Genomic DNA, 13,702 nt, shown 5'->3' on the forward strand with positions numbered 1-13,702 from the left:
CTATCGTCTTTCCTCTATTTATTATCTTTTTAATGCCAATGGTCTGCCTCTTTTTTGGCTGTCAACTGCTCAGTAGTTAAGACGTTTCACAACACCAGTCATCAACTGTCATTCATGTATTAATTTAACATCGTAAAGGAGTCAACGGCAAGTTCTGTTTGTTTCCGCAAGTGCCATTCATTATAAATAGAAGTTTTATTACTTCACATATTTAGCATACGTTGTTGCTTACTAAACGACAAGATCCCCGGGAAAATAGACAACGGATGCGCCGACTGTCCCAATCATCAAATAAAAAAAAATCAATCGACTAAGAAACGTAGAGAAAAAAGAACACCAAATTTAAGGCAACAAAGGAAACATAGCGGAGGAATATATTATGGCATAAATCAAGTAAAGCGTGCTGTGCAATATCCTTACCAAAAACTTTTCAAATTCACCATCTTTTTAAGTTCACCAACTACAATGCAAAACGGACACGTATCGATAGTATGCAGCTCGCATGTTACATCGCGCGTCTCCTCGCGCGCTACAGCACGTTTATAGGACATTCTTCCGCTGCCTCCTAGCAAGCGCGGGACACCGGACACCGGCGGCTGTGGACACCATCGCCACCCGACACGGCTGTTGCAATGAGCCCATAACAGCTTACGCTGTAGAAGAGTTAAAAGCCGGGGGTGTTCTGAGTAGCGGTGTTGTAAGCGTAGGTTACGAAGGGCGGAATGACGTCCCAATTTCTGTGGTCGGAAGCAACGTACATATTGCCATGTACGCCGCTTCTGTGAGGCCACTGGTTTGAAGTTGGTACGCCGGAGTTGTAGGATAAACAAGGTAGCACTCTTTAGGAGAGGCTTCAACTACTTCCGACAGGAGGACGTGTCCATGCTTACTGAGCAATTCCTGGGGCGGCTCACGATGCAGGATGAATCGACGAAGCAGGAAGGGGGCAACATCAGGTTGTGTAAATGCGGGGAAGGGGGCAACATCAGGTTGTGTAGATGCGGGGAAGGGGGCAGTTTCGACGAGTCGCGTGAGGTGGTCGACTGCCACAATGGCCCAGCGTTTTCCAGCCGATGTCAGGGGAAGGGGCCCATACAAATCCATGCCGACGCGCACAAACGGCCGAGTAGGTAAAGGTTGTAGAATGGCTTGTGAGAGGCGGGGTGGAGATTTCCGGCGCTGACGATCGGGGCCAGAGCGAACTTCTTCACGTAGCTGTGCATCAGTCGCCAGTCGTACCGCTGCCGAACGTGCTAGTATGCCCTGAAAACTCGCGTGTGTGCACAGTGTGGATCGGCGTGGAAGGAAGGAAGTAGTTTAATGATTCGAAAATGTAGAGAGGTCGGCCGGAAAATGGAGCATCTGGCCTGCTACTCTACGTAAGGGAAAGGGAAGAGGGGAAGAAAAAGGGTCATAATAGGGGGGTGAGAATGGCAGGAACGAGGTGAAGGACATATAGCATAAATGTCATCGTAAGCGTGAGTCCAGGCCAGTGTCGCCTAAGAAATGTGAAAGAGCACGCATTGTCTCTATCGTCTGCCAACTCCGTGGCCATGCACCTAGCAAGAGGTCTCCCGACTGTGGTGTATTGGTTCCGCATATTTCGGAACGCAGACTGCGCGGTACTACTAACAACCACTACTAACTACGGGGTACTACTAATAATTATAACCCGTCGGGGTTATAATTGCATCGATGAAGCAGGCTGTCGCGAATGGCGAAATGGCAAGCATGACGATGCAACGTCCGAGTGGTTTATTGTGCTGATGAACCAGAAAAAAAGTCGAAACGGGAGGCAATCCAGTGATCCTTGCGCTGCTCGGAAGGGATGGTTGTACGGTCGAGCGAATAAGCGGCAAACTGGGATAGTGAGCAGCAGGCTTTTTCGTCAGGCACAACACGCAGATATCTTAGTCCCACAGGCGAAGTACCCATCGGGAAAGACGGGCTGAGGGATTTTTCAAGGACGACAGCCAACATAGTGCACGGCGGCCCGTGACTACATCAAATGGATGGCCATACAAATAAGGTCATAACTTAGTAAGACGCCAGATGATTGCCAGGCATTCTTTTTCTGTCCCAGTGCAATTTATCTCAGTCTTCGTAACCGTACGACTTGCATAAGCCATGACACAGGAAAACCTTCTTTTCTGTGAGCTAGAACAGAGCCGAAGCCAACACCGCTGACATCTGTGTGCACCTCGGTAGGGGCTGTCGGGTCATAAGGGCTCAAAATTGGTGAACACGTCAGCAAACGACGGAGCTTTGTGAAGGACTCGTCACACTCTGAAGATAACAAAGTGAGGGGCCCGTTGCTTTTAGGCAGATTCGTCAGGGGCGATATGATGGCGGCGTAATTGCAAATGAACCTTCTGAAGTAGGAGCATAGAGCTATGAAACCACGCAATTCTTTGACGGACGTTGGCTTAGGGAATTCGGTGACGGCCAGAAGTTTGGCTGCTACGGGGAGTATTCCATCCTTGGATACGACGTAACCTAGAATTGTCAGCTGCAGAGCTGCAAATCGGCACCTCTTTAGGTTTAGTTGTAGGCCAGCGTTTGTTAAACACGTCAAAACACACCGGAGCCGTCAAAGGTGCCTGGCGAAGTCAGGAGCGAAAACTAAACGTCGGCAAGCTAGCACAAGCACGTGTGCCACTTCAAGCCGCGCGGAACTGTGTCCATCATGCGCTCCGAAGTTTCGGACGCATGACAAATTCCTAAGTGTATTAAGTTAAATTCCTATAAGCCATCGGGTGTGACAAACGCTGTCTTCGGCCGATCATCGTATGTCATTGGTACTTGCGAATACCATGAGCACAAATCTAGAGATGGAAAAAATTCTGCGTCTTGTAGATTGTCAATCGCGTCGTCTACGCGCGGAAGAATGTAGACGTTCTTGCCAGCAATCTCGTTAAAATGCCAGTAGTGCACACATTACCCCACAAAACCATCTTTCTTCGTAACAAGGACGGCAGGAAATGTCCCTGGACTGTTGCAAGGTCGTATCACCTCGCGGCGAAGCATGTCATCGACTTGTTGGTTGTTTACACGACGTTCTGCAGGAGAAAGACGATGCGGACGTTGCAATGACGGTTGCACGCCAGTGTTCGTGCGATGTGTAACACTTGGCGTCGAGCCAAGGGAAGATTGCCCTACATTGAAAGAAGAAGGAAATTCTTCTAAGAGGCACAAAAGCTGAGATCGCGGAACCGGTGTAAGGTCATCGGCAATACAACCGAACATATCACTGGGCGATAGGTCACAGGCAGAAACAGCCCCGATCGCACTGGACTAATTGTCATCAGGCACGTCCATAACTTGCAAGTATTCGATCGCTTTGAATTACCAATACATTCTCCTCGGTGCAACATCACATGGTATGGGAGCGCAGTGCAAACGAAAATGGTGCTGTAGCCCTGTGTGATGTCCACGGTCGCAAAAGGTAGCAGCATACCTTCCCGAGTGAGAAAGCGGTCAGATGGATACAGTAGTACAACAGCGTCTGAGATTCCGCTGCAGTACATGGGCACGACATTTGACGCGTTCGGAGGAACGTGGGAGTGGGCTTGGACAAGTAGTTTCCTCGAGAGCGTAGGATTGTAGGCGAGCGGCAAATCTAACAGCGGCGAGAATTCCATTTCAGCCCGTGCGCAATGGATAACGGCATTGTGTAGGCGAGAGAATATCCCAGCCGAGGATAACGTCACAAGAGCACGAGGGAAGGAGGACGAATTCTAAAACGTCGGCAATGACAACACGAGCAGTGCAAACCGCTATGGCGCAAACATTCTGAGCACTGGCTGTGCGGAGGGACAGTCAGAAAAGGGGCCTCGTGACTTTCTGAAGTAATCGGCAAATAGTAACGTCCAAAACACATACGGCGGCCCCTGATGCTACGGATGAAGGTGCGCGAATACCGCTAACGAACACTTCAATTGCGTTCGAGGGATGGCGTTGAGGACTTTAACATTTCTACGGTGTCGCAACCCTTGTCTCTTGCACTGCGACGATCAGTTTCCCTTCTACCGAATGACGGGGCGAGGTCGCATCCGCGAAAGAGCGCGACGGCGAGAAGACGGCGAATGGCGGGCAGTTGGCGTCGGCCACAATGTCGGCAATATAGCCGACGGAGGGTCATAGTTACATGGACGGTTGGGCTGGCTGGTCACGGGTGCTGTGGCGCTAGGCAGCTGCACATGATTACAAAATGTGCGACATGATTGGTGTACCCGCACGCAAAACATAGTGGGCGGTTGTCGGGGGTACGCCACCGGTTTGCTTGGGCACGTGTCATCGATGTCATAGGACGCGTAGTACGGTGTGGTTGCTGATACGACTTCATGGCGCGTTGTAGTCGGGGCCTAGCCACGACGTCGGCATAATGGAGAGGCATAGATGGAGAGAGTGCTTGGGTCCTCGCGGTGACTTAGTGGTACAGGCGCAGGAAGATGTTGGCGCTGGTCTGACAAAGCCTCGGTGATTTCTTGCTCGATAGCGCAACGGAGCGGAGGAATGAAAATCGAGGCAGGCTGTTGTATATGCAGCGGCTGAGCGAAGGTCATCGAGGAGAGCTGGCGCGCAACTTCCTCCTGGACGAACGCTTTCATTGCTGCAAGCAGCCCTGACTGGTCGGGGATGGTAGCCAAACCAGCAATGTGTTCGTCGTGCGATGAAGGGTGACGTGTAAACGAACGCTGCTTACGCAGCTTCTCGTAGATTTCGCGCAAAGTGGCGATGCCCGTCACGGGCTGAGGATTCCTAGCAAGTAGCATGGTGAAAGCATCGTCCTCTATCCCTTTCATGAGTTGTCACATTTGGTCAGGCTCCGTCATCGTCACGTTGGCTCTCTTACACAAATTCCAGAACATCTTCAACGCAGCTGGTAAATGGTCCATCCAGCTGCTGTGCACGTTCTCGAAAACTTGATTGCGCACCAGCTTGCGCTCAGCAGGGCAACCAAACACAATCACTAAAGAGGTCTTGAACGGACACCACGTCGGAAAATCGGTCTCGTGGTGGTTGTACCAGAGACCGGTCACGCCCGCGAGATAGAAGAGTGCGTTGCTAAATTCAGCGGGGTCGCCCCATTTGTTGTAGGCGCTTACCCTCTCATATGTCGTCAGCCAGTCCTCCACGTCGGTGTCGTCCGCGCCGCTGAATATACCAGGGCCCCTGTGGCAATCGAGGCACACTGGTCAGAGCACATGACGGACTGAGGAGGCACTGGCCGCGGGATGTGTCTTCAGGCATGATTGAGCGTAGGATACGAGATCAAAGTTCCAGCATTGACACTGTAGGCCAAAGCACTCTTCCCAACTTGCAAAGGTGTTTATTAGCTACCAGCGTTTAGGCCGACAATTGGAGCAGGGCATGGACTTTCAGCACGAGCGGCCTTCCCCGAGCAAAAGCGCTGGAGAGATTGCCCGCTTTAGCTTTCCTCGTCTTCGCTACAGTCTAAATAATACCAAAAATTTCCCGCAGAACCCATCTCTCAGTGAACATCGACTTTAATGCAGTTCATCGTCATCATCATCAGCAGCAGCAGCCTGGCTCCGCCCACTGCAGGGCAAAGGCCTCTCCCATACTTCTCCAAGTACCCCGGTCATATGCTAATGTGGTTCACATTAGGGTAATCAGCGACACACTGTATTGATCACACTGTATTGATATCGCCCAAACGCACCACGCATGGGGCGAGTGCTGCATCCGGGCGCCTCTCTCGCGCTTTTCCTTGACGAGCTGTGCCACCTAGCGTCGCCACCGGTAAATACGCGCGTGACCTCCGTGATGCGCGGCTCGCCGGTACGTGCGAACGCAGAACTGTTCCATTGTAGCCACGCACCCGTGGGCGCTACGCTACAATGCCGGACTACTGCGCTTAAGGAACTCGTGTTGCCCGAGGTCGATTTCACCCCTCACCAGATAAAGAATTCTCGTTTTTTTTTTTTTGAAGAATGGACGTAAGGGTGATTTGATACGGGCATACAAGCATACATACATGCATTCCGCGAAGTGAGTGAAGTTCCCCCAAAATGATAATCACATTATCACATTACATTATCACATTATAAGGCAGTTATACGAACGGGAAGAGGGTGCAGTTAGCGCCACACTGCACGTTATTCGCGGATGTATAGAGCATGGCGTTGCAAGCACTGCAGCTGTATGAATGAGTGCGGAAATCAAGATTTCTTTAGGTGCACGGGTAAATTCTTCATTTTGTGATTATTGAACCTGAAGCACGTCTCCCAGAGAATCTCGGTGAGTGAGCAATCCGAGCATATCCTAATGTGGTGTCAATACAATGTAAGCGACATAAGCGCTCGCTCAGCAAAGCGCTTCTGTACCCCTGTATTATAATGGAAGACGTGGACGCGCTTCAGCTGCCGCGAGTACGTTATCGTGCTCCAGAGTGCAACAAAATTCACTCCCCCTCCCCCCCAAGGAAACACTTATTCTTGAATACACTTCTACCACTTTGCGCACGTGCGTGCCTGTGTATCGATAAGTACTAAGAAAGTCCCGAGGAGCTAAATGACGCCAACATATAATTAAGCAAAGTAATGCACTGTTTTCCATAATGGCAACGTAACTGTAACAGAGAAAATACAAACGAAAGTAAAGGAATAGATAACATGCCACCTGCGGGGACGCTTATTCCTCAATCATCGACACGTATAGTGCAGTGTTTCAGGCCACAAAACTACACAGTTCGTTATAAGGAACGGCGTTGCAGAGGGCGAAAAAAAGCAAAGGACACTGCGTGGGGACTAACACTAGCGTGCACGTAAATACAAGTACGCTAGCGCTTCTGCATTGCCCCCTCATCAAAGTGCGGCCCCCTCTGGCGGGATTCCAACCCGCGACCTCGCTCTCGGCAACGCAGCGCCATAGGCAGCGAGCTACTGCGATGGCCGACAATTAATGGCCGCAGTCACGTAAAACACGCCAAAATTCCCAGGACACGTTTCAGCCGAGGGCAGGCACTGGCGAGAAGTGGAGCTTCGTAGTGACTGGCACCCCCTTTTCCTACTGCCGTTCCCCATCGTAGGGGTAGCCAGCCGGACTCTCGACTGGTCCACGTCCCTGCCTTCCTTTAATCTCCCTCTCTCTCTCTGTTCACTGCAGATGGTGAGCGTCATGAACAAGGCAGTGGATCGTTTCCTCGACCTGCTCGAAGCGCGGTGCCGAGACGCCGCCGACGGACAGGCAAACGTCAGCCCGCTGCTCGGCGCTCTAGCTTTCGAGCTGACCGCCGAGACCGCCTGCGGCATCTACCTGGACGTGCAGAACAAGCCGAACGACCAGTACTTCAACTCGGCCAAATCGTACGTCCTCAACGTCGTCGAAAGCGCCTACCAGAGGGCTGGTCGTGAGTATAGTCGTAGAACGCAGAAAAAAACTGCATAACAAAAAAAAAATATACACACGAGGATGAAGAGGCAGACAGGGAAAGAATGGGATAAAGGCAAGGGGGGTAGTTAACCAGATGATCCTCCTATCGGCTACGTTACACTCGGGGTAAAAGACAAGATGAACAGAAACGTGAGAGAGAGAGAGAGAGAGGGAGAGAGAGAGAGAGAGACGCGAACAATGCCTGCAGTTACGCGGTCTGCGTCACGCAGGCGAAGACGTTCGCGCAGGCCAGTCGCCCTCAATAAGAGCAAAAGCGTTTTCACGGCGACGTGAACTGTCGAGCAATGGGGATGGTGTTCCTGTACAACAGGCACGGACGGCGCCCGATTGTCCAGTCACCGCAATGCGTTGCACACTGTCTTGGTAAAGCAAATTTAGGGATTGAGTCACAATTAAGCGTCCATGTTCTCGTCGCAGCCGCAGACACACATAGAAAGCATGTCGCTTTTTATATGCGGCAGTTGTCTGAAGCGTGGAGTGTGTTGCAATTACTTAGGGAGATAAGTTGTGTTGCACTGCTGTTGTGCGAAGGCGAGAAAGGTGTGTGTGCGTGTGGGTGTACGTGTGCGTGTGTGTGTTTATTCTATTTATTTCGTAATTCTGCCCGCCAACAGGCTTGGACTATGCACGAGGGGCTATACAAAGCATGAAAATACAATGTGGCACAATAAACGGCAGTTTCAAGCATTGCCACGAATTACATATACAGGGTTTTCAAAATTAAGCTTTATGGTTTTCTTAAAATTAGGCACTGGAAGCCACGCGAAGACAACCTGTGCAAATATGTTATGTGGCCAGGGGGACACAAAGTGAGACGATAGTTACCGGTGTCAGCAGCCCAATTAACTAAGACTCAATAATTAGCTTATCGTCGTGTTTCTACACAGCATCAGTTGGAAGAATTCCTCTATCGTGTCTGTGCTCCGAGATATCCGACTCCAAATGTTACCAGTCGTTCGCACGATTACGCATGCAAGAAAGTTAGGATCGGCGCAAAGCCCCTCCCTGGTCTGACGCGGCTGTTTCGTGCGGCGTTTAGTCTCGCAACGGGGCGGAGGAATTGGCAAAGATGATAACTGGCCCCTTCCCCTTTCGGCTTGCGAAGTAAAAAAAAACGAAGAATCCGGAACCGCTGTCGTAACCCGCGACCGCGGAGCCTGTAACGATGGCGGCAGCTGCCATGCCGAGATAATGGCGCCACTGAAGAAGTCGGAGGAGGAAGATGAAGAGGAAGTAAACTTTATTGCTCTAGAAAGAGTAATTCAGCGGTCAGCACGGATGTCTTCATCTTCTATTGGTTGATGACGATCTCCGGCCTGCATGGCTGGCGCCCCTATTCCAGGGCACCACTGAGCGTGGCTGCTCGTCGGGCATGATCCACCAGCCGCCGTTGGAGGCTAGGGTCGCCACTGGAGAGCACGCTCTCCCACTGCTCCACACTTGGATTTTCTATTTCGTGGAATGCCTTATTCGTATTGCACTCCCATGTGATGTGATAAAATGTGGGTATTGTGCCATACCACGGGCATGTGTCCCTGTATTGACTTGGGAACATTTTGCATAGTATATGTAAATTAGGGAAGGTTCCTGTCTGCAGCTGTCTCCAGTAAACTGCCTGTTGTTGAGCGAGTGTATTGTGGGGCGGGGGATATCTGATCCCCGTCCCTCTATGGTAATTTAGTATGTCAGAGCACGTTGGGATCACTGTCATGAAGTCCTCAGGATCTCTGTTTAGGTCCGCTCGGTTTGTATGCTCGCGAGCGATCCTATAAACCCTTTGATTGCCCTCAATCTCAGCGTGCCCCGGTGCCCAAAAGATGGTGTGTCTAATGCGTTTATTCTGTTGGCCAGCGCGGAGCACGATTCGGAGCGCTTTTTGACCGATTCTACCGTTAATGTAGTTTCTGCAGGCTTCCTTGGAGTCTGTTAGAATTATAAGGGATCTATTTGTGCGCTAGCGCTCCACAGCTGCTAGAGCAACAGCCATTTCCTCTCCCTCGGTTACCGTACGATCCCGTGCCGACCCTGGAGGGCAGTGCGGGTGCGCAATGGTGATCAGACGAGCGGGCGTGGTGCTTGCCTGGGCCACGCAAACAGAACGACTGCTGATTTCCAACTGCTGGAAGTTTTATTGAAGTCGAGAGCAACAAATGCACGGCACACCGTGCTGTCATATCTTGATTTCTCCAGCCAAGAGGGGAAGGGGAACAGTTATGCCTGTGCCTCCGTCCTGTTGCAAAACCAAACGCCGCATGCAACCGCTGCGTCACATCAGAGAGGAGCTTTGCGCCGATCCTCACTCTGCTGCATACGCAACCATGCGAACAATTAAAATTTGGAGTCGGATATCTCGTAGCACAGGCATGCACAGAAGAATTCTTGCAAGTGAAACTGGGTCGAAACACGACTGCCTCAAACTTTTGAATACAGACAGACACGCTTACGGCAGTCAATAAAAGGTTACTTATTCTATTTTAGTTAATTGGGCTGCTGACAGCGATAATTATAATCTCACTTTGCGACCCCCTGGCCGCATAACTTATTTGTACAGCTGGTCCTCGCGCGCCTCCCAGTGTCTAAATTTAAGAAATCCATAAAGCTTAATTTTGGACATCCGGTATATACAGAGAAAGAGCGAGAGAGAGAGAGAGAGAGAGAGAAAGAGAGAGAGAGAGCTAATGACTTCCTGTTTGGCGTGCCTGTGTGGGATGCAGTATGTTTGTTAAAATGTTATGCACAAACAACAAAGCAGACATTTTTCTGCGTAGTTGAAGTAGTGGAATTCATTACTGTCTTTAACTGAATCTAACCTTCTGTGTTTGTTATATATGAACATACTTGCTTGCCTTTGAACAATCTCAAGCTGGTAAATGTCCTTCTTCATGAACGGGTCCCGTAAGACCAACGCCTACTTTAATCTTGATCTAATATACGTTATGTATGCAAAAAGCTTAAGCTTACTTCGAGCACCTCGAATCTTTTGTCTCATAAAGTCCAGCTTGGAATACAATTAGGAGCAAATGTCTGAAATATGGGCACTCCATGTTGAATCGTTTGTTAATGCAACCGCTAAGCATTAATCATGTGTGACATCCATAATAGAATGATTTAGTAGGCTATAAGTGAAAGGAGAAACCTGTTTTTTACGCGATATTCGAAAGGTGATAGTTTCATCTAGGTTAAGCTGCACATAGGCGGAAGTGTAATCTTTTTCCGGGAGGCGAACGGGGTGGGACGGGGCCGACCAGCTTTCTAAACCGCATTATATATATATATATATATATATATATATATATATATATATATATATATATATATATATATATATCCTTTATTACCAGTTACGTTTGAAGACACTTCTGGAAGACTTGTTCACTGAGGTGACGGTCTTACATGAGTCTGGCGTCTATCGGAGGTGTAATCTTCCTTCGTGAAATTCTTTTATACTTCCCTATCGCTAATACTGCTTCGCCTTTCCGGAGAAACTGTAGCATCTCTTTTTTTTTCTGTGAGTCCTAGTATGAGCGCTGCTGCCCAAGACTGTTGTTGATCCTTATTTAGGGTGAATCCAGGTTGGCCTCATTTCTGTGCTGAGTGAATTATACAGGGTGTCCCAAACATCATGCACAAAGACTTAAAACGAAAGAGCAATTGCGTTATTCGGAGAAAACCTATTGCATATTGTTTCATTACAGTGGAGAGCCGCCAGTAGATTTTTTGTTACCAAGATTTAATTGGGTATTTATAATAAATTATCCAACTCGAGAAGTACTGTCGTAATTATCAAAGCGTCAATAAGGCACCCCAAATGGCACCTAACTTCAATGTTTTGAGCGACGTACTAATCACGCACAATTTTTTCTGACTGGTGAAGAAACCCCACGAAAAATGCCACCTGACGGCGCTCCCACCCGTATCATAAAGCAGCGCCCTCAAATAAGCTGATTGAAAGCATCTGCTTTACACCCGCCGCGGTTGCTTAGGGGCTATGGTGTTGGGCTGATAAGCCCGCAGATCGCGAGATCGAATCCCGGCCACGGCTGTCGCCGTGGCCGGGATTCGATCTGCTGGGGGCGGAATGCGAAAACCCCCGTGTGCTTAGATTGAGGTGCACCTTAAATAAACCTAGGTGGTCCAAATCTCCACAGTCCCCCCACAGTGGCCCGCCTCATAATCAAATCTAGTTTTGGCATGTTAAACGCCATTATATTTGAAGCAAGTGCTGCACCTGTCGCAAACGATCTCATGTCTTTGCACGTGTAATGCCAAGACGTGAGATCCTTCTCCACCTGCGGCAACTTGATTTTTCACCCACTTTCATTGCCAATAATTTATCATTTATTTAATGTCATTAGTAAGTACAAGTAACTTCCCCTATGTTGTCCATGGTGTCAGTTTGTTGGCTTCTTATATTTAATAAAAATCGGGCCCCTCAGTTAACCCCCTTTCGTCTCGTTCATATATATATATATATATATATATATATATGACATATTGTTACGGCGCACCCAAGAGTGGCAACAGTCAACAGAAGATGTGACGCGCAGAGGGGAAATCGGACTCGACAGCTATCCTGTTTCTCTATCACCTCCTTTCTCGTAAATATTGAAAATACATTCCCATATGTGACTTCCGCAACGTAACAAACGCGCGAGAGCCTCAATCCTAACGCTACATTAATGCAAGGCTAATTTCCAGTGAGACGCGAGGCGACGATTGTTTGCGCGAACGGAACTAACCCGCCTCCTTCCTCCCGCCCTCCTCACGTCACCTTCGATTCCAGAGCTTCAGTCCAGTACCTTTAACCTTTTTGCTGTAAAGCTTAACCCGGGTTCAAGTCCGTAAGCCTTAATACTAACGCTAGCTTCCGGCAAGGATAATTCCCGGTGACAGGCGAAGCGGTGATTTTTTTTTGCTTACAGAGCTAAGTTGCGTACAACCTCACCTCTCCCCCCCCCCCCCCCACCCTTCCTCACGTCACCTTCCTTCACAGACTTTTCATCTAATACTTAAACTTATGGTGTTAAGCATGATCCAGATTGAGGGATTTAGTCCTAATCAGGCACATTAATGGATTTGGTGTGACTGACTCTTTACACCTGTGTAACTGTTGCAAACAGTTACGCACAATGATCAAGCACAGGTGCACTTTATTGTCGGCTTCTTTCTTTTTTCCACAGAATTCGTCTCGGGAGTGAAAGGCCTCGTAGCATTCACGTGCTTCCTGGAGCGGTACTTTGGAAACGAGCCACTCACGGCCCTGGCCAAGAAGGCGGAACCCATTGTTGCAACGAGGGATAAAGATCCAAGCGTAAGTGCGATTTAACCGCCTCCTAAAAAGAAAATCCTTCACGAATATTGCATCATTTTGACGGCGCAAAAGACCAAAAACTGGCAGAGGCAGAACAAATAACAAAAAAAAAGAACAACAGATCGTGCGCTAGCGTTAACAGACACTCCATTATATACTTACAGCAATGCATATTGAAAGGCAGAAGGCTGGCACACAGCACATGATCAACGAGATGAACTATCGCTATAGCGCCGCTATGAGCAAACAAAAAAAATCACTGCGCCTTCAAGGGGAGGTGGGGCACTCTGCACAAATAGCGCAGAAAGCCAGCTTGCCTCTTTCAACCGATATAACGCTGGTTGCGTTCATACGTGCACTTCATTGCACAGCTAGCTCCTCGTTCGGGGCATCCTTGAGCCAGATAAGACGGTAAGCGTAAGCTGCCTCGTAATCTTCGCTGTATACAGATTTCAACAGGGCACGTTGTATCTGCTGCATTTCTTTATCGTTTAAATTTTAAAGTTGAATTTCGAATTTAAGTACACGAGAAAAGAAATAGTTCTTCTCGGCTACCACTCCACCGACGTTATTGAGGTTTGTTGCTATTAAAAGAAAAAAAATCAGAAGTAGTTACGCAGGAAGCTCATATTTTGATTTAGCCCTTCAATATTCTTACAATTGCTCAGAATTGCACAATTAAAAAGAAAAGGCAACTATCAAGTTTCTAACTCTGTAGCCTAGCAATGAAAAACGATATGAATATATTGTAAACTGCACATATTAATACATGTAAAGCGGACAAAATCCATATGTTATACAGATTCGGAGGTATATTACTAACAAATCTACGTGCACTGTATAAATTAAAATACTGAAATTGTTCGGTTTGGCTTATCTGATGGATGCAGTTTACAGAACTGTGATATGTCTGGTGCAAAGCTACGAAAAAATAGACTTCGTGCTCCAGCTCTTCTTTTTTTTAATTTTCAT

General features: G+C 48.6%; 2 protein-coding genes across 4 annotated transcripts in view; one reads left to right on the forward strand and one right to left on the reverse strand.

The window, feature by feature from the left end:
* LOC129384343 (uncharacterized) overlaps positions 1 to 13,702 on the reverse strand; it is an 85,155-nt gene that overhangs the window by 39,175 nt on the left and 32,278 nt on the right. Inside the window, exon 3 of one of the 3 annotated variants that reach the window (XR_008612077.1) lies at positions 9,483 to 9,723. The exons of the other annotated variants lie outside the window; for them this stretch is intronic. The gene's annotated coding sequence lies outside the window, so the exon portion shown is untranslated. Of the gene's footprint in view, positions 1 to 9,482; positions 9,724 to 13,702 lie in introns of those variants that run through there. 3 annotated transcript variants of the gene reach the window in all.
* Positions 1 to 13,702, forward strand: part of LOC126529209 (cytochrome P450 3A41-like) — a 62,362-nt gene that overhangs the window by 27,255 nt on the left and 21,405 nt on the right. Inside the window, exons 6-7 of the mRNA XM_055069685.2 lie at positions 7,132 to 7,375; positions 12,600 to 12,730. Coding sequence (XP_054925660.1) covers positions 7,132 to 7,375; positions 12,600 to 12,730 — 375 coding nt within the window. The remainder of the gene's footprint in view (positions 1 to 7,131; positions 7,376 to 12,599; positions 12,731 to 13,702) is intronic.

This window comes from Dermacentor andersoni, chromosome 8, assembly GCF_023375885.2.
Source record: "Dermacentor andersoni chromosome 8, qqDerAnde1_hic_scaffold, whole genome shotgun sequence".
Lineage (NCBI taxonomy): Eukaryota > Metazoa > Arthropoda > Arachnida > Ixodida > Ixodidae > Dermacentor > Dermacentor andersoni.